The sequence below is a fragment of the Biomphalaria glabrata genome, chromosome 8, assembly GCF_947242115.1.
Source record: "Biomphalaria glabrata chromosome 8, xgBioGlab47.1, whole genome shotgun sequence".
Classification (NCBI taxonomy): domain Eukaryota; kingdom Metazoa; phylum Mollusca; class Gastropoda; family Planorbidae; genus Biomphalaria; species Biomphalaria glabrata.
In genome coordinates this window covers 42,170,947-42,192,276 of record NC_074718.1, presented here as the reverse complement: position 1 = coordinate 42,192,276, position 21,330 = coordinate 42,170,947, and the positions used below count along the sequence as shown (strand labels likewise).

The 21,330-nt window shown below is 35.3% G+C and overlaps 4 protein-coding genes across 4 annotated transcripts in view; 3 read left to right on the top strand and 1 right to left on the bottom strand.

Moving 5' to 3' along the window:
- The first annotated feature begins 97 nt into the window (after positions 1-97).
- On the top strand, positions 98-8,441 carry LOC106061478 (protein YIPF6-like). The gene is made up of 7 exons (XM_056037529.1): positions 98-184; positions 597-695; positions 825-903; positions 1,557-1,599; positions 1,923-2,060; positions 3,213-3,373; positions 3,876-8,441. Exons 1-7 carry the CDS (start codon positions 119-121, stop codon positions 3,992-3,994), a joined length of 705 nt encoding a protein of 234 aa, XP_055893504.1. The 5' UTR covers positions 98-118; the 3' UTR covers positions 3,995-8,441.
- On the bottom strand, positions 6,931-12,391 carry LOC106061467 (uncharacterized). Its single transcript, XM_056037530.1, has 2 exons — positions 11,815-12,391; positions 6,931-6,975 (listed from the first exon to the last, which is right to left on the bottom strand). The coding sequence occupies exon 1, from the start codon at positions 12,314-12,316 to the stop codon at positions 11,885-11,887; it is 432 nt and encodes a 143-aa protein (XP_055893505.1). The 5' UTR covers positions 12,317-12,391; the 3' UTR covers positions 6,931-6,975; positions 11,815-11,884.
- A 2,402-nt stretch (positions 12,392-14,793) lies between these two features.
- LOC106061477 (serine/arginine repetitive matrix protein 1-like) lies at positions 14,794-15,990 on the top strand. Its single transcript, XM_013219639.2, has one exon. The coding sequence runs from the start codon at positions 14,794-14,796 to the stop codon at positions 15,988-15,990; it is 1,197 nt and encodes a 398-aa protein (XP_013075093.2).
- A 1,355-nt stretch (positions 15,991-17,345) lies between these two features.
- The window catches only part of LOC106061465 (protein YIPF5-like), a 112,832-nt gene continuing 108,847 nt past the window's right edge, over positions 17,346-21,330 (top strand). Inside the window, exons 1-4 of the mRNA XM_013219619.2 lie at positions 17,346-17,473; positions 18,538-18,663; positions 19,684-19,862; positions 20,762-20,796. Coding sequence (XP_013075073.2) covers positions 18,560-18,663; positions 19,684-19,862; positions 20,762-20,796 — 318 coding nt within the window. The 5' untranslated portion in view covers positions 17,346-17,473; positions 18,538-18,559. The remainder of the gene's footprint in view (positions 17,474-18,537; positions 18,664-19,683; positions 19,863-20,761; positions 20,797-21,330) is intronic.

Here is a 21,330-nt window from a genome sequence, read left to right as displayed (position 1 = left end):
AATCTAAATTAAATAGATCTATATAGATCTAGAAGTGTTTAGACGTAACCTAGGCTACGAGAAGGGTCACAAAGGTCACGAACTGTATTAGTAATAACAAATCTAGATCCATAGATCTATGTCAGTGATATTATTTTTATTTTTTACAACAACAATCATGGCAGACGTGGAGTTCCACGATGAGGTAATGTTATAAGATCTAGATTCTAGATATCACTATCACTAACTCAGTAACTGTGAAGTTTAAATATTAAATGGAACTAGTCTAGTCTAGTCTAAATCATGGAAACTCAAAATTGTCAAAGCAGCCCACTAATATATCTAATATAGATCTAATATATTTTATTACTTTATTAGACTCGTAGTCGTAATTAATTTAATAATTATAAATAAATTATATTTAGAATATCTAGATCTATTTATAATATAATTAAATATCATATGTTATCATGTGTTTTAGTTTATTTTTTGTTTGTTGATTTCTTGTAAAACATTACATTTTATTTTAATTTTATTAATACAAAGACTTAGATAGATATATATAGTTTATTAAAGAAGTATTATTTATTGATAAAATGTTTTTTCTTCTTGTATAGATAGTTGATGTTCCTTTAGAAGGAGAGATAGAAGTGCCGGGCATCTCTAAGACGGATGATGAACTTTCAACTTTGGATGAACCAGTCAAAGAGACAATTGTAACTACCACTAATTTAAATGTGTTCCTTAATGATTAATGAATACTGTTTTTGACTCATTTAATTATTTATATATTTATAGAAATTATTTCAAAAGATCTTTATCATTCTGTATTATTTTTTTAACAGTTGCGAGACTTGAAAGCTGTTGGGAAAAAATTTGCTCATGTGTTGGTACCAAAGAAGAGCAAATTGTTACTAAAGGAGTGTAAGTTGAGAATGACACTTCTATTGGCTCAGAGCTAGATATAAGACTCAAATTGTACTTCGACATTCAAAAACTTGCTTCGTGTCATTCAGAAACTTATTCCATGTTAAATAATTCTGCCTTTAAATAAGTCCTACTGAACAAAATATTGTAAAAATCTTGATATTAAAACATGATGATGAAATGTACGAACATTTTAGAATTTAAAAATTAAAGATCTTTATTAAAATTGACTGAATGTTCAAGTACCATTGTTCTTTAAGAGGTGTGGTCCCGGGTTCGAATCCTTTCAGGATCTTTGGGCAGCACCTCTCAGTCCACCAAGCTGTAATGGGTACCTGACATTAGTTGGGGAAAAGTAAAGGCGATTGGTTGTTGTGCTGGTCGCATGACACCCTCGTTATCCATAGGCCACATAAACAATGACCTTTACATCATCTGCTCTATAGACCACAAGGTCTGAAAGGGAAACATTACTTTTTTTTCAAATTTTTTAATGATAATAATAATCATTTAAAGTACACAGTTTTAATGTTTTCAGTTTTTCTTTAAACTAGTTTTAAAATCTACTTTGAAATTCACTATTTCTTCTTTTTTTTTTAATGCAATGAACACATTTGTTTTTCTCACATTGTTTCATTCAATATTTTTAGGGGATCTTTGGGGCCCACTTGTACTGTGTACATTTCTAGCAATGTAAGTAATAATAACATGTTAATCTTATATTATTTGGTATCATCTATCCTACTGAAATTGTTTCTTTTTATTTTAGAGGATATTTAATGTTTATTTAAAAAAAAATAAGTGAGATATTCTGGAAGTATTATTTATTCACAAGATACTCTCTTTATTTGTGTTTTTTTTTCTTTTTCTTAACATAAATAACTTATCAGTATCAAAACAAGGGGTTGGGATAAAAAGATTTATAATTAGTTTAACATTTATTGTAAGTTTTTGCTCAAATGGCATACACACATTTTGATGATTGAATGTTTGTCATTATAACACTGTACTCTCAGAATGCTCCAAGGCACTTCCAATGAATTAGATCAAATGAGTCAGAATGATGGTGGGCCACAGTTTGCTGAAGTCTTTGTTATATACTGGCTAGGGGCTAGCATCGTCACATTGAACATAAAACTACTTGGAGGAAACATGTAAGTGAATAAACAGTCACAGCACCTGTAGGAGTTTGTGTGGGTGTCTTCTTTGTGTCAAACCTATCTATCAATGTCTGATGAGAAACGTTTGGATGCTGTAAACTTAAGTGGCATGTGTGGCTGAGAGACCAAATCTGCCTGGCCAACTAACAAGAAGTCTTGAGTTTGAATCCTGACTCGAGCGCAGCTCAGAAACCTTCTCCCAGATATCCTCTAACCACATAGGTCCACAAAATAGATTGGACCATATTTCTCTGAGCATGCCAAACTTTATGACGATTCTTTCATGTTAACATTTCCTTGGGCTTAGTGCTAAAAGAATACCATTCTATTTGAACTGCCCTACGAATCCAGAAGAAGAATGATTAATCACAGTTTTAAAACTGCAAATTAATTTTTTTTTTTAAGTTTGAATATCTTCTATACCAAGATGATTCTTCAAACTTATACACACAATTCTAAAGGACTTCTTCTTTTTTTTTTTAGAGTTAAAAAGTAAAGTTATAAAATTAATGGGAAATTACTTAATTAAGGAAATTTTGAACATTGACAGTATTATTCTCTGTGTGAAAACTTTATAATAACAGAATTGTTTGTTTTTTATTTAGATGCTTTGGAAAAGTTATATAAAAATAGTTGAGGGTCATTTAAAAAAAAAGAGATTTGGGAGATTGCTTGAATTTATGATGAGAGAATAATTTTTTAGACTTTTCATCCATGTTGAGCTCTGCTAGTAGTGCTATTTCTACTTCTAGTCAGCTTAAAAAGAATATCTATGTATGTCATGTGTAAAAGATTGTTTTTGTCATGGCAACGACACTAACTGATCATGAAATATTCAGTCTCTCCAGTATCCCGACCCTAACTTTTCCCCTTACTTTAAATGAATTTCTTTTTTTAATCAATTTTTATTACATTAATTAAGTGCTTGGCTTCTGAACATGGGGTCCTGGTTTTGAATCTCAGTGAAGACTGGATTTTGAATTTCATGAATTTTAGGTTTACTTGAATGAGCTGTATTATATTGATTTGGTTTGTTAATTTATTGTAAGTTTATTGTAATACGCTGTTGTCTTATTCCTATTTATTGAAATTGATAAAATGTTTATTTAGTCTACTTTTAAATTACATTTGTTTTTTTCTTCCCAGTTCTTTCTTCCAGAGTATTTGTGTGCTGGGTTACTGTGTGTGCCCACTGGCTGTGGCACTTATTGCCTGTAGGATCATACTGGCTATAAGCACAGAGTCCACTGTTCTTTTTGTTATTCGATTTCTATGTGTTGTATTAGGATTTGGTTGGTCAACGTTTGGTGAGCATTACATTTTTAGTTGTATTTCCATGTAATTTGAACTGTAGATGTTCATTTCTAGCAAGTTGTAAAGACTAACAGAATAGTTTCAATTATTTATGGAATAACCTTTGGTTAATCTTTTTTTTTTTTTTTTTATTAATGTTTTAATCTTTATTTTAATTTTTCTAAATTTCACAATAAGAATTGTAGTAGTAATGTGCAGAAGTTGCAAAATCAGATTTCTTGCTATATTCATTCCTTTATAAATCATGATGTATTTCATACCACTAAACTATGGCTTTTTACATGACACTATAAACCATGACAATTTATCTCAGGAATGTGTCTATATTTTTTTTTCAACTTCACTCATTTTTAGACTATTTTCAAATATAAGTAGTATCTTTCCTTTCTTTAAAAAAAAAATCTTGTTTATTGTACCTAAACAAAACAAAAAATTACTGTTCAAAGTTCCATCAGTGCTGTGGTTTCATTTGAATGATTTTCTTTTCTTTTTCAGCCTCGACAGCATTTCTGCATGAAAGTCAGCCCACAGGGAGAAAAGCTTTAGCCATGTATCCATTGGGCCTGTTTTATTTTGTCATAAGTTGGCTTGTAATCTCCCACTCAACTTCCTGAGTTCGTCTTGAGAAGCTATTCCATAAAGTGTTGACATAGCTCACGGAAGTTTTTGTTTTTTTTTGTTTTACACACACTTTAATATTTGGTTTCATTTTTTTAATTAGTTGAAACGTTTCTGTTTATAAAACCTTATACAAAAACTCATCTACATTATCTTATGGTTTTAAAGATTTTAGTTTGAAATTGTGGACTCTGTTGTTTTTTATGTCTCTATATCAGTCTGGGCTAGCAGACAATTAATGGTCTGTGCAAAATTGTATTCTTTAAAACTAAATAATTCTTTTTAAGATGTTACTAGTTTAAGCAAACCTTATTTATAGAGTTGGCTTGAATGTCTGAACTGCACATTTGATGTATTTGACTAAGAAAGTCTAAGAGAAGAACCAGTGGAAATAAACACATGTATTAGAATACAGGGTTTTTATAGTAACAGTTAGAGATATAAATAGGTGAACTCTTTGACAGGGTCTTATAATGATAGGTCATTGTTATGGTTTAAAAAATATGAATATCTTATAGGTTGTTGTTTTTTTTTATTCTTGTGATGAATGTCTTAATTTTCTGTGATAATTTATGTTTGTTGTACATAATTTTTGTTTCAATATTTTTTTATCCACCCTTCACCTTTCATAGTGGTCATTTTGTTTTTTTAATTCACCATTCACCTTTCATAGTGGTCATTTTGTTTTTTTAATTCACCCTTCAAGTTTCATAGTGGTCATTTTGTTTTTTTAATTCACCATTCACCTTTCATATTGGCCATTTTGTTTTTTTTTATTCACCTTTCATAGTGGTCATTTTGTTTTTCACTTAAGGAAAAAATTACTTTTTTATTCATTCATTACTGGTGAGTTAAGTGGTACATCTTATTTATCTTGGCTAATCGGCAATAAGTGTATCCAGGTGCCATTGCATGACCTGGTGGTCTATATGTGTCAGTAATATTACAAAAGAACTTGTCATTAGCTTTCATTAACTTAATAACCTCCAAGACCTACCCATTTAAATTTTTTTTTTTTCATGCTGTTTCTTTTTTTAGAGAATAATCATAATGTATACTATTGTGTTGTCTTCTATACGGTACATTTTTTTTGGTCATTGTGGAATTCCAAGTAGGACATCATTTCAATAATTAATTTAAGTCATTGACAATGTGTGTAAGAGTGTGTGAATGTGTGTAAGACTTTATCCATCATTGTTGACGCTGAGCATATTAACTCTTTTTTTTTTTTTAAAGCATGTACATTTTTGTAAATAAAGAGAACATGTTATACTTCAACACATGCCTAATTTTAAAATCCAGCGCATTGTTGTCATAGCAATCCTACAATCTCTGACCAGTACATTGGATATAGCGTACACAGACAGTATGCATATTCAATTCATCAAGCAACACAGTTATTTCATTGTGTAGCATTAGTCTCAGTTTATTTGTGTGTGCATCACACATTAACATTTGTTTCTCTTCTTTTTTGTTTCACTTTTTTTAATAATCCTGATGACCTGAAGTGGATCTTCTCTTGTGTTATGTTTTCTTCTGTGAATTGCAAAAAAAAAAAATAAGCAATAATATAACTTAATAGATACTTTCTTTCTCAGTCAAGCTTTTTACAAATTACATTTATAATCTTATCATAAGATGAGTTGCTAGTGGCAGGGACCACTTGACTATCAAAGGGCTTGCGTTTGTCTCCTTACAAGAACTGAGTTGTGTTTTCTAGGCTCTCAGGACATGCACAAACCATATACTCCCCCACCCTCATATCTACAAATATTAGGACCATAGATCACTGTGCTAGCTAGAGCATGAAAGATTTGTTATATGAAAGCTGTGTAATAAAAAAGTAGAAATACATTTCGTGCATCTTAAAGACAGAATGGAGCTATCAGGATACTTATACTGTATTAACTAATGTTTTGTTTTATTTGCTTATAGTTTTGATTTCTTGTTTTGATGTATTTTTAACATTTCACTGTTATGTTTTTTAAAGTTGTTATGAAGCAACAATGTTGTAAATAGCTGATGTGCATCACATTTCCGAAATTTTACTGTAATGTTGTTGTTTTTTTTGGGTGTGGGTGTATTTTAAGTATGAACATCATCATTATTATTATAGCTTTTATATAGTGCTACTTTCATGCTTATAGCATGCTCAGAGCGCTTTTGGTCCAATCTCATTTGTGGACCAGTTTTGGGGGGGGGGGGGGGGGTATCTAGGAGTTGTTTTTCCGTGCTGCCTTTAGGCGCTCAGTAAACACAACTCTGCCCAAGTTGGGAGTCGATAAGGAAACGTATAAATAAAAGTAAAATATCTCTAGGAGATGGTGGTCTCTGCAAAATGTTCTAGGTGGGAGTACATTTAGTTTCTTTTAGATTGATTAAAAACATAGAAAAACAATCATGTAATAAATGATCTATTTTTACATAAAGTTAACTATATTTCCTGTCTGGGATGTGTGGCGGAGTGGTAAAAGCCGCTGCCTACCAAGGAAGCTCAAGTTCAATTCCCTAATTTAGCACAACTTGTGATTGTTGAGCACAGCATGAAACATCATGCAAAAACAAACAACAAACATTTTCCCAAGTATTCCCTCCCCTGACATGATCATGCAATAGAAAAAAAAAAGGTTGCTATACAAAATTCTTTTCTATTTAATCTGAAGGGAAAACAAAAAGACCAGGTTTCTTGATTAAATCTATAATGCTTATTAGTTTATGATCTTTAACTTGCATTTTCATTTCATTTTAATATTTACCAAACAAAAGTCAAAATAACTTAAAATTTAACATTCAAACGCTATCAATCTTTAGGCCTTTGTCATATATGTTAATAATCTATTCTTTAACCTGCATTGAAAAATACAGAATCTTTCATCATTTTAATTTTGCAAACTAAACAGATAGCTTACTTGTCTTGCAAAGATATGCTTACCATTGATCGTTTATTTGGATGAAGGATGGGTCTATTTCTGAAACCCTGTTGCAAAAGAGAAAAAATATATATAATTTGTATAAGCACATTTATCATTCTTTTCTGTTCTAAATCCATTCTATGTTTGCCACTCATCTAGCTCATGACAATTTTTTTCTTCTTGATAAGTTTGTATTGTGTAATTTCCTATTTCATCTATTTATACTAATTAATAAAGATATTGGAAGTTCAGACATAGTCTAGACATGAGGACAGGTCAAATTCTAGTAACACAGTTTCTCATGTGCAAAAAGAATACAGTTAGTTGGATGATCTATCTGCTTAGTTTTTTTTAGTTGGGTTCTAGTGTCATTACAGACAGAGCTCTTCAGACTTGACTACACTTTGTACAATTATAAGATCAAGCTTAGTAAACATGGACACTTTTGTTTGGTTTTGTAAACATGGACACTTTTGTAAACATGGACACCTGCTTGGTTTTGTAAACATGGACACTTGTGTTTGGTTTTGTAAACATGGACACTTTTGTTTGGTTTTGTAAACATGGACACTTTTGTTTGGTTTTGTAAACATGGACACTTTTGTTTGGTTCTGTAAACATGGACACTTTTGTTTGGTTCTGTAAACATGGACACTTTTGTTTGGTTTTGTAAACATGGACACTTTTGTTTGGTTTTGTAAACATGGACACTTTTGTTTGGTTTTGTAAACATGGACACTTTTGTTTGGTTTTGTAAACATGGACACTTTTGTTTGGTTTTGTAAATATGGACACTTTTGTTTGGTTTTGTAAACATGGACACTTTTGTTTGGTTTTGTAAACATGGACACTTTTGTTTGGTTTTGTAAACATGGACACCTGTTTGGTTTTGTAAACATGGACTGAAAGCAATTGGCATGTTGTTGTTTTTTCTCTTGTCCAACATGTAACAAGTTTAGAACTTCCAGTTCAACTCTACTGCACTTCACCACAGTACCACACACAGGCTTGAGCTACCAATACTTTGTACATTGGTTCACATGCCAAACATTTGATGTGAATGCACTGGAAAAACCGAAAGCTGAAACTACAATCAGCTGAAAATAGGGTGAAAGTTTATTTCAATGGACAGAAATAAATGTGTGAATATCTTTAACTATATCTTGGTCATTCTTCATCATTTACATTTGTAACTACATGATTAATGTAACTCAATATAATGGGGTTAATATGTGAGTCCCATTTCACAGTTGAACTCAATCTAAGCATTATTTTTGTACAATATCATATGCTCACTATCTTAATGGATATTACTGGGTTGTTGTTTTTTAAATGATGGGACTGATATACTAATCTTAGTGCCTTTGTGTTGATTTTGTTTCAATGTCTGAACTCCTTTTGTTGTGATGAGACATTTCAGGCAGGAGTTTAAACAAAAAAAGGGGAGATACTTTCACTTCAATTTTGATGGTTGGCTATTTATTTTGTTTTTAAACCAGTTAACTAATAATAAAGAGCTTTTTGAAAGAAAGGCCCATGCTTTTTATTTACACTGTTCGTGAGCGTATCATTTTACAGTTTCAATAACTCTTGTTTGTACGAGTTTAAGATTCGCCTTTTCTAGTGTGAATAGTGCAGAAAGATCTATTAGCCAAAATGTGTGCGGTTTACCTTTAAAGACAAATTGAATTATTCAAAGTCTGTGCTGTATGAAAAAAGTCTAAACACAAATTAGAGAATTCAGCCATCTAATAGATTTAGCGTTCATGTATACATTAGCTTTTAGATAATCTATAAATATTCTCGAGACATTGACCATTTTAAAGTATATCAAAGTATTTTCTAGGTGTCGTGTGTGTGTGTGGTAAAGTTCCTATAGCCCACCTCAGTTTGAATCTATCCTAGCTAAAAAAAAAAAAGAAAGAAAGAAATATAGTTAATGCAATACTTTTTTTGGCAGCAATACTGATTCTTTATTGCCCAGTAGATTTAGGCAAGGATTTGATTCCGCAGTGTGTCCACCCACCCCCCCTTTTCCCTCCCGGTCTGGGGAACTCAAGCCTTGTCTGTAGTGTTATTTCACATTGTCCGTAGGAAGGAAATACTTAATATGCAATAAAGCCTAAGTACCGGGAACGGGAGGAAAGACACAACTAGTCTTATCCCCCCCCCCCCCCCCCACCAAACACAGTGGGTTTCATTTCATTCAGTAATGCAGCGGGAAACTTTCTTCGTATCCCACGTCTACCTACCCATAGCTTAGAATACATAATAGAAATGTCTGGCTATATCTTAGGTAAATAATAAACACAAATACATATCATCAAGTTTACACGAGAGGAAACGGTTATCGTCAGCCAAACATAATGCTACATTGTATCATGCAGCCTTTCTTGACAGCCGTGCACTCATTGTATCATGCAGCCTTTCTTGACAGCCGTGCACACATTGTATCATGCAGCCTTTCTTGACAGCCGTGCACACATTGTATCATGCAGCCTTTCTTGACAGCCGTGCACACATTGTATCATGCAGCCTTTCTTGACAGCCGTGCACACATTGTATCATGCAGCCTTTCTTGACAGCCGTGCACACATTGTATCATGCAGCCTTTCTTGACAGCCGTGCACACATTGTATCATGCAGCCTTTCTTGACAGCCGTGCACACATTGTATCATGCAGCCTTTCTTGACAGCCGTGCACACATTGTATCATGCAGCCTTTCTTGACAGCCTTGCACACATTGTATCATGCAGCCTTTCTTGACAGCCGTGCACACATTGTATCATGCAGCCTTTCTTGACAGCCGTGCACACATTGTATCATGCAGCCTTTCTTGACAGCCGTGCACACATTGTATCATGCAGCCTTTCTTGACAGCCGTGCACACATTGTATCATGCAGCCTTTCTTGACAGCCTTGCACACATTGTATCATGCAGCCTTTCTTGACAGCCGTGCACACATTGTATCATGCAGCCTTTCTTGACAGCCTTGCACACATTGTATCATGCAGCCTTTCTTGACAGCCGTGCACACATTGTATCATGCAGCCTTTCTTGACAGCCGTGCACACATTGTATCATGCAGCCTTTCTTGACAGCCGTGCACACATTGTATCATGCAGTCTTTCTTGACAGCCATACATACACTTGTATCATGCAGTGCAGCCATGCATACACTGTATCATGCTGTGCAGCCATATATACACTGTATCATGCTGTGCAGCCATATATACAATGTATCATGCTGTGCAGCCATATATACAATGTATCATGCTGTGCAGCCATATATACAATGTATCATGCTGTGCAGCCATATATACAATGTATCATGCTGTGCAGCCATATATACAATGTATCATGCTGTGCAGCCATATATACACTGTATCATGCTGTGCAGCCATATTTACAATGTATCATGCTGTGCAGCCATACATACACTGTATCATGCAGTGCAGCCATACATACACTGTATCATGCAGTGCAGCCATACATACACTGTATCATGCAGTGCAGCCATACATAAACTGTATCATGCAGTGCAGCCATACATACACTGTATCATGCAGTGCAGCCATACATACACTGTATCATGCAGTGCAGCCATACATACACTGTATCATGCAGTGCAGCCATACACACACTGTATCATGCAGTGCAGCCATACATACACTGTAGCCATACATACACTGTATCATGCAGTACAGCCATACATATACTGTATTCTGCAGTGCAGCCATGCATACACTGTATCATGCAGTGCAGCCATACATACACTGTATCATGCAGTACAGCCATACATACACTGTATCATGCTGTGCAGCCATATATACACTTGTATCATGCAGTGCAGCCATGTATACACTGTATCTTGCTGTGCAGCCATATATACACTTGTATCATGCAGTGCAGCCATACATACACTGTATCATGCTGTACAGCCATATATACACTGTATCATGCTGTGCAGCCATATATACACTGTATCATGCTGTGCAGCCATACATAAACTGTATCATGCTGTGCAGCCATACATACACTGTATCATGCTGTGCAGCCATACATACACTGTATCATGCTGTGCAGCCATACATACACTGTATCATGCAGTGCAGCCATACATACACTGTATCATGCAGTGCAGCCATACATACACTGTATCATGCAGTGCAGCCATACATAAACTGTATCATGCAGTGCAGCCATACATACACTGTATCATGCAGTGCAGCCATACATACACTGTATCATGCAGTGCAGCCATACACACACTGTATCATGCAGTGCAGCCATACATACACTGTAGCCATACATACACTGTATCATGCAGTACAGCCATACATATACTGTATTCTGCAGTGCAGCCATGCATACACTGTATCATGCAGTGCAGCCATACATACACTGTATCATGCAGTACAGCCATACATACACTGTATCATGCAGTGCAGCCATACATACACTGTATCATGCAGTGCAGCCATACATACACTGTATCATGCAGTACAGCCATACATATACTGTATTCTGCAGTGCAGCCATGCATACACTGTATCATGCAGTGCAGCCATACATACACTGTATCATGCAGTGCAGCCATACATACACTGTATCATGCAGTGCAGCCATACATACACTGTATCATGCAGTACAGCCATACATATACTGTATTCTGCAGTGCAGCCATGCATACACTGTATCATGCAGTGCAGCCATACATACACTGTATCATGCAGTGCAGCCATACATACACTGTATCATGCAGTGCAGCCATACATACACTGTATCATGCAGTGCAGCCATACATATACTGTATTCTGCAGTGCAGCCATGCATATATTGTGTCCTACAGAATTGCTTGACAATCATACATCTGCATTTTTTGTTTCTAGTCATCCTTACCTTATCGTGTCATCACGTGACAACATTGTTCTTAAAGGCACCCAAAGTGTACACAGTGCAGCTAGATGTTCTATGTCTTCCTTGTTCTGTTCGTCTTTCCTGACCGTGAGCTCTTGTTCATCTTTCCCTTCTTCGGGCTTCTCAAAGAGAACTCCGTGTCTGACTCGGCCTCCTCCAGGACGTACTTGCCGTACACTCCGGCCTTGACCGCACTCAGAGGTCGTTTGATCTTGTTTGTCTTCAGCGCCAGTATGATGCCCGGACGCAGATCAGCGTTCTGGTTCAGTAATTTCTTAGAGGTGAGAAACCTTTTGATCTCCGACACGGTGGAGCCTTCCTCATTGTCCAGCTCCTCCAGCGCCTCGACAATCATGTTCACCATCTCACTCACGGGAACTTCCTCCCCCGGGTCAAATGTGTCGCCACCAGCGGCGTTGCGGATTTTCACAGAGGCGATGGGCGGGAAATAGGAATCCGGCTTCTTGGGGCTTGGAAAAGACATTTTTCCCCCTAACTTAGGATCAGATGAACTTGAATTGATACGCCAACAAAGATTCGATGTATTTCATGTGTTCAACAGTTGCACAATTCTGTGCGGAGTAGATTTTTAAAATATTTGACAAATTCGCGAGCAAAAATACGATCAAACATTTTAAAGAAGAATTTGAAAAGCCGTGAACAGTGAACTTGTTAAAGCGATTGAAATTATCAATAACATCAAAGCATGGGCGTAGCCATGGGGGTTTTGGGGTTCACCCCCCTTCCCTGAACTAATCCAATTTGGTAAATCATTTTTGTAAATAACTCTGTTCCTTGTGGTACACCTGAGTTTACTGTTATTGGTGTTGATTTAGAGCCATTTATTATTATTATTTAAACTCAAAACGCCCTTGGCTACGCTCCTAGAATTTTGAGTGTGTAATTTGCTTTTGTATTTTTTAATTATTTTTTTTTTTAGCTTCAAACAACGCTGGAGGGGGTTTAAGCTTAAAAAGAAAAAAACTTTTGCAATTCGCTTTTTTTTTTATATTGAAGGGGTATTTTTTTTAGCTTCAAACCCCGCTAAAAAAAAGGGGGATTTAAACTTAAAAACCCTATGGCTACGATCATAGCATTTTGAGTGTGTAATTTGCGTTTTTTTTTTTTTATTCAAGAGGAATTTTTTAAAACTACAAACCCCGCTGGAGTTTAAGCTCAAAACCCCCTTTGGCTATGATCATTGCATTTTGAGTGTGTAATTTGCTTTTTTTTTTTTAATATGGAAAAGATAGTTTTTTAGCTGCAAATCCCGCTGAAGAGGGGTTTAAACTCAAAACCCCCTTTGTATACGCTTATAGATTTTTTTGTGTGCAATTCGCTTTTTTTTTTATATTGAAAGGGTATTTTTTAGCTTCAAACACCGCTGAAAAAGGGGGAGGGGGTAAACTAAAAAACAACATAGAATTTTGAGTGTGTAATTTGCTTTTTTTATATATTGAAGAAGTGGTTTTTATATAAACCCCGCTGAAGGAGGATTTTAAACACAAACCCCTCTTGACTACGCTCATAGAATCTGTTGGGTGATGTATGGATAGTCTAATATTGAAATTTCGGAGGGGGGTTTTAAATCAAAATTTTACTTTAGCTACGCTCTTGGAATTTGGGGATAGTCGTTTGCATTTTTTTTTTTGGTTTTGTTTTATAGAAGAGGGGGATTTGACTGCGTTTTGATTTTAAACCCCCCTTCAGCGGCGTTTGAAGCTAAAAAAAAATACCTCTTCAATTTAAAAAAAGCAAATTACACACTCAAAATTTTATGAACGTTGCCAAACCAAGGGCGGTATTGAGTTTAAACCCCCTCCTCCATATGGCTTTTTTTTAAAGTTTAAAATTCCCTCCTGATGGTTTTGAGTTTAAATACCTCCGTACAGAGAGTTTTGATGTTGAAAACCTCTCTCTTCAATGTTATTCTATAGCAAACTACAGTCACCAAATTATATGACCGTAGCTAATGGGGTTTTGAATTTTTTAAAAAGCAACAGATTTTTTAGTTTAACCCCCCCCCCCCCCCTCCTGCCGAAATTGAAAAAGTCTAAATGAGGCTCAACAAAGATGGCTATAACGGATTTTAGGAGTCAGTTATAGATAGAGATCGGGTCTCAATCAACGAAATCCTATGCCGAACTGGGATTCGACCCTTAGTAAGGTTGTGACATAGCATCGCATGACGTTTGCTGACAAGTTCTCCGACAAAATGAATTGCACATAATAAGAGTTGCGATGACATGGAGGCCATTACGATGAAAGCGCAAACAGCGACATCCTAGTACAACTTGGCGCTACACTTTCATGGAGGTCCTCAGAGAAGGTGGAAAGAGGCTTCAGACATTGCCAGTGACAGATTTTGTGGATGCAGCTTGCTGCCCAATGCGCCGAACGACGCGGGAGGATCTAAGTCAATAAGAATAGCACATAGGTTTTTGAAATTAAACTTTTTAATAGGAATATAATGCACTGTAGATACCTCAGAATATGCAATTTTTTTGGTCTTATTATTATTATCATCTCCGACAGATTGCTGATTTATTATATTCGTGTTTTTTTTCTCTTGTTTTCCATGTAGGCTATTCAATTCCACAAAGATCATATTCGTGTCTTCCCAAAAGCCTTTTCACCGTTGCGCCATCTTGAGGTTGAAATAAAAAACAAGCCAAGTAAACTGGGATGAAGGTCAAGGCAATATTACATGACGCCATGAAGCAGATCAAAAGTTCTATAAATAAATCTACTTGGTATTCCCCGAAAACAAAACAAAAAAAGTTTGCACCTTAAACGGAAGTTTGCTCAATTCAAATATTATTTGTACATTATAAACAATGCCGCTGACTTCCTCGTTATCTCATTAATCTATTGAATTACGACAATGTCTTCATCTTTGGCATGACAACTTGGCTGACTCCATAAAGGACAGCAACCGGAGCTTCCTTTACGCCCATTTCAATGGCTAATGGAAAAGGAAAGCGCAAACGAAGTAAAGAGGTAAAGAAGGAGCCAAATAAAAAAGTAAATGAAAAGGATGGCGAAGAGCCAGTTGCCAAGCGCACACGGCTCAAAAGTGGCGCCCCCATGCGCCAAACAGTGCCGGTGCAGTACCCTCTGGAGTGGGCCGCGGGACATTCTGGTGTTGACAAACACAGTCGTAAATCGAAAAATAACCCAGAAAAACATCAGATGGATGTGAGTGAAGATGAGGATCTGTACAAACCAAGCACATCGAGAGCAGCGTTAGCTAGTGTTCGTCTGAGTAAAACGTCGGGCAGAAAGGAACTAAAGAGCAGCGAAATCCAGTTGATCAGGGTCAAAAATAGTTCTGACAAAACCACAAAATCAAGCGGCTCGAAAAAAACAAGATCTAAGCGTGGGACCGTGCAGCGTAGATACACAGGGAGACGACGTCACGTGCGCAGAAGAAGGTACCGGAAAATAGGTCGACGTCGGAGGCCGAGAAGAAGAAACAGAAAAAACAACCGGCGTTCTAGAAGAGTTAAAGTTCCAACGCGACGCAAGAAACCAGGTCCCCGCAAAGTGCACAGAAAGATGCGGGTGTCAGAGGTCAGGAAGCCTGCATTCAAGCAATGTCCGCCGCTGGGTCACGAGGAAGACGAGATACTCAGCAGGCATAAGAAAAAAATCGATAGAAATCTGGATCAAGGGCATGACGTGGTCAGGGAAGACCCTCTGAACGTGAGAAACCTTTGCCGTTATCTCGTAAAAAGCATTCAAGGTGTTCCAGCTGATGCGAGGACTTCCAAAGACAGCAAAGATAAAGACAAGAACCAAGAAGAATATTCCAAAGAAGAGACTGAGAAAAAGCAACAGCCTACCAAAAAGAGACAACGAAAGCCGCAAACTAAGCCCAGGAAAAAACGCAAAAACCAGGGGACACAGCACAAGAAGCGCTCGCATGTCCACAAAAAACGATTGCACAGATCGAGCCCCAGGAATCTGCACAGACTCGTGGACAAGCGCGACAAGAGAGGAGCCGTGTTCAAAAGGAAGAAGCAAAGTCACCGGATCGTGTCTAGAGATCAGAACAGAAAGTCTTGCAGAGACAGGCAGAGAGCAAACAGGCTTGCAGAAGTGACGCGTCGAAGGAAGGCTGCTGGGAAAACGCAATCAACAAAACATCACAACTAAAATAAGAAAAAAAGACCAAGCGTACAAAGAGATTACTAATGTATTCAGCTTTAAGCTCTTTATCAAACCCTTTTACAAACGTGAAAGGATTTAAAGATTACAAGCATTCGCGCAATGAAATGTCTTATCTATTAGGATCTACCTACACTCACTATTGTTTTAACACTAAATTATACATGTTTTATAATAAAGTCTTATTCCATATTATGTTTACACAAGACTTAAGCTCCTTAGAGTCTAAATGTATTTGAATCAAAACAAATGTAACGAAATCACATTCAAATAAATTCATTTATAACAAACACGATTTGTTTTAATGATAATCTTTACTACTAGGCTAGTTACAAAAATATAATACAACTATTGGAGTAGATTTCTATTCTTTATTTTTTTTTATTCTTCTGTCCTGAAGTAAGTCTAATTTTAGCGATTTTACTAATGGTGCTACACTAATCTAATTGGAATATTCGTTTGTTATAAATCTCGCTGATCCATTTTGCATTTGTTCTAGTTTCTTTATGTTTTCTTGAGTTGAGGGACCCCAAACAGAGGATGTATCTTCTTATATTGGCCTAACGAAAGTTAAATAGCATTTTAATTTTATGTTTTTGTTTGATTTGTAAAAATTTCTTTAATGAATCCTCATGTTATGCTTTATTAAAAAAAAATTTCAGCAATATGGGGAATCCATGATAACATTTCATTTACTATTACACCTAGACATTATGAGTTTTTAGTCTGTGTGACTGGTTTACCAAGAATAAAGTAAGTAGATTTTATTTGTTTTAGTTTTTTGTTACTTTTAATAACTGGCATTTTTCTGGGTAGAAAGACATGCTCCAATTTGATTCCCATTTCTGTAATACTTCTAATTTTTTTTCATTATCTTGTGTTGTTTTTATTGTTCTATATAGTATGCAATCATCTGCAAATAATCTGATTTTTCTTCCTAAAACAATGGATTTTCGCACTTTTCAATACAGTGTCACAGAAGCGAGTGCTACTTTCTATGAAAATGTAATTCAATTAGGGAAGTAACAGATTCTCATGAATTAGTGCTTCGATTCTTTGTAGTTGTCGAAGCAGCCTTCATGGCTCCAACGTATTTTGTTTTGATTTTCGCCCATTCGAAGCTGAATATGTTTAATTCTTTTTCTTTATACAGCTGTTAACACTTATAATAGAAGATCTAAATCTGCAAAAGGGTCAAAGTTTTTTTAAAATTCTGAAAACGTCATTGACAAGTGATTAAGGCCAACAGTTTTGTGTTCGATTAGAAAATATTATAAAACAATTTAGCGAATAAAGCGAAAGAGCTAAATAAAGTTAATAAAGTTTTAGGTCAGTGGCTACAACGTTACAGAAAAATGTAGACAATTATTTACTTCCGGTTAAATTAGTGTAATTAATTTTTTTTTTCGCATTTTATTACACGATTCTTCGGTGGATTTGGCTAGTGTAGAATACATATTCTAAGGCTAAGGTAATCTAAAATAATCTAAATCTAGTCTTGTTTTAGGTCTAGATTTAGATCTATCTATCTACTTTTATTAAAAATCTTTAATTATTAATAGATCTCGATCTATTACTACTAATAGTCTAGTATTACAACAAACTTATTAATTAAAAATACATTATATTTAAATCATTATTATGAAATTTATGAGTTGTTATAATTTTTTTTTTACTCTTTATTAGTAAAGAGTGAGGACTTAAGACAAATTAAGATATCTCATCTGAATCTAGATAAATCTACATAGATCTAGACCTAGTTATTCTAGTAGATCTAGTCACTAGTGCCATTAGCATTAGAGAATGGAATGGGTTGCCTGAATCAGCCAGGAAAAGAGTAAATTTAAGTTTGTAATTGATTAACAATGACATGCATGACTAGCCATTAGCATTAGAGAATGGAATGGGTTGCCTGAATCAGCCAGGAAAAGAGTAAATTTAAGTTTGTAATTGATTAACAATGACATGCATGACTAGATTGACACATGAAATGCGTAGGACTTAGATCTAATTATCTTCCTTTTTTTTTATTATTATAAAAAGTATATTGTAGAAGCCAGGAGGATGAGTTTTTGAAGCTCAGATTCAGAATGCAGAGAAATGCTTGACACTGTGTCTCCAACCTGCATTCCACTGAAGGAGCTTACAGAGCTCCCTTAAACTCCATCTGTCTTAAAGGAATACAAACCAAATTTTTTTACTTCTTGGGTTAGCTACTGAGTCCACAATTTTTAATCTATATAATAATAAGAGAAACTTAAGAGACTATGGATTTGAACCACTACTATATATTTTTTTACTAGCAAAATACCTTGCCACTTGAATTTTGTAGTGTAGGACATTTTATTCACTTCTTCACATCCTTGACATTTGCCTATGTTGCCATGAAATGTTTCGTTCTTGTATTAAATTTTATTGTCATTTTGGCATTTGTCTTATGCTGCATCAATAGTTCTTCTATCAGATAGCAAATAGTAGTCACAAACTTTAAAAAAAAAAAGGTTTGTAATTACTTTTTGAATGTATTTCTCTAAGGTGTTGTTAGTACAACTCTGACATGTCTGGCTTCAATGAACAAGAGGGTTTCTACCAAACCAACTTCTATGATAATCAAAATTATTCATTTGATGCTAACACACAGCCTCAGTTTGGCCAGGAACAGTAAGTAGACATTTAAAAAAAAATTTGATGTAATCGGTTAAACGGCGTCGCAGTGGCTGAGTGGTAAAGTGCTTGGCTTCCAAACCAAGGTTTCCGGGCTTGAATCCTGGTGAAGACTTGGATTTTGAACTTCGGGATTTTAGGGCGCCCCTGCGTCCACCCAGCTCTAATGGGTACATGACATTAGTTGGGGAAAATTAAAGGCGGTTGGTCATCATCTGCCCCATAGATCACAAGGTCTGAAAGGGGTACTTTACTCATTTAAACAAAAATGTCTGGAGATTACAAATGGCTACAGTATACCCTCACATGTTCACCATTTGCTGCCTTGGGGGAGATTTAAAAAATAAAAGCTTTTATATAGTGCAATTTTCATATTTATAGCATGCTCAGAGCATAATGGTGCAATCTCTTTTATGGACCAGTGAGGGGTAGAGGTATCTAGGAGGTTTTCGGTGATGCCTTTAGGTGTTCAGTAAACACTGCTGTAGTTGAATTTGATAGGTAGCCAAGCGGTTTAAGCCTTTTGTCCACACACCCATTTCATTTTTTAAAAATAATATCTGCAATTTTTTGAATTTCTTAGGCCATTTTTTAGCAGAAAAATGCTGGTAAATAACTTAAAAAAACAAAACAAATTCAAATTCAGTTCAAATAAAATGAAAATTTTAAAAGAGAGATGATACAGTGCGGAATTGGTAGATGTAAATAATTTTTAAATAACAATGTCATTTACAAGGTTTTGTTATCATTACTACATATTGCTACATTATTACTTTATTGATTAGTGTCATTAGAATGTGCTTGGGATGGATATCTTAACATCTAATAATGTAATAGGCATTTAAAAGCTGCATCAAATTCATGGATTCAAGTGATCGGGGCGAAAGTAGCTCCAATGATTGGTGGAGGAATACGGTATTTTAGTATTTATGCCTCAAAGATCACAAAAATTTAGAAAAGAGCTTATAAACTTGCATGTAATATTAAGCTAGGTTGTTTGTTTTTTTAAACTTTAAGACAATTTGGCCAGTTTGACTACAACTATGGTGTCAGCAGTGGGTATGGCGGAGATCGTGGTTTTGGTGCAGCAGAGCAAAGCATGTACACTGGCTCCATTCTGACACCAAGTACAGCAGCTTACCAGGAAAAGCCAATACCTGGAGATACAGAAGAAGATGAACCACCACTCTTAGAAGGTAATTTACTTTTGTTACTATTTTATGTTGCTATTAACCCATGACATTTAGACTTTTTAAGCTCAACTTACTTATTATGAATAAATGTTTGACTTATGCGTTGGAGATGAATTAAATGTTAGCTATATAGATCTAGTTATATCATACTAGTTCTGTAAAGTACTGCATGTTCTCTAAAGTTTGATTCCATTTATTAATTGCATTTGTTAAAATGATTTATTTTTATCTAATTTAGGGAATCTTACTTTTTTTATTCGCCTTGGTGACTCACTTCTTTCCCATCCTTCATATAATTTCATGAGCCCAATGAAGTTTCTTTGTTTGATATGCATCAGTAAACAGCCCTGGCTTTCTCTAACACATATCACACTAAGGAATAATGAGACTATGTGTTAAAGAAAGCAAGGGCTATTTACTGGTCATAGGGTCACCATCCTTAGAAACATTTGACCATGGGTCACGATCCTTAAAAACATTTGACCATAGGTCACCATCCTTTTATTATTATTATTATTATAGCTTTTATATAGCGCTACTTTCATGCTTATAGCATGCTCAGAGCGCTTTGGTCCAATCTCATTTGTGGACCAGTGGGGGAAGGGGGGGGGGGGAGGGGGTATCTAGGAGTTTGTTTTCTGTGCTGCTTTTAGGCGCTCAGTAAACGCAACTCTGCCCGAGTCGGGTGTTGAACCTTGAGCCCCCGTCTAGGTAGCCAAGACAAGCCAAGTTAGAAAAATGTTTACCAAACAATGGATGAATTAGAAAATTAACATTGCTTATGGACCTTAATTTCTTGAAAAGAACTTAAATGCACACCAGCTTATGTTTGATTGTATTTAAAAATGAAATACCGAAACATAAATAAAACAAATGTAATCACAAGTTTTATTTGATTTCAGAATTAGGAATTAACTTTGACCACATTGTCCAGAAGGTAAGTGGTTACCTTGTACTATCAACATTAGCACTATGCACACTTTTGATAACTCAAAGTGTAGAACAGGCACATTAATCTCTGTTACCATACACAACACATACAATTGTATATACACTATAATGAAATATAACAACAAATGTTGTGTTTTTTTTTTTAAGTTTTTGAACTCCCTTCTGTTTTGTTGTTAATTTTAAATACATAAATATCTTCTTTAAAACTAGTGTACCTAGAGCTGCTGAAAGCTTATATATGTTTCAAACAAATTTTGCATAAGACTAGCATGAATTAATTTGTACAGTATTACCATGTATAATTACATTAAAAGCCTCTCCTGGCTACACATATCAGCTAATCCGTATGACGGAGACACGAGTATTTTAAAGTTCTTGCAATTTTCTAAATGAATGCTGCATATGGAGAATATCCTGGTCTGTAACAAGCTCAAAAGGTAGATGGCTTACGTATCTAGCCAGCCTCTTGCTGCTGAGCTGTAAACCCTATTTGATAGCTGACAGTCTAACTTATAGAAAA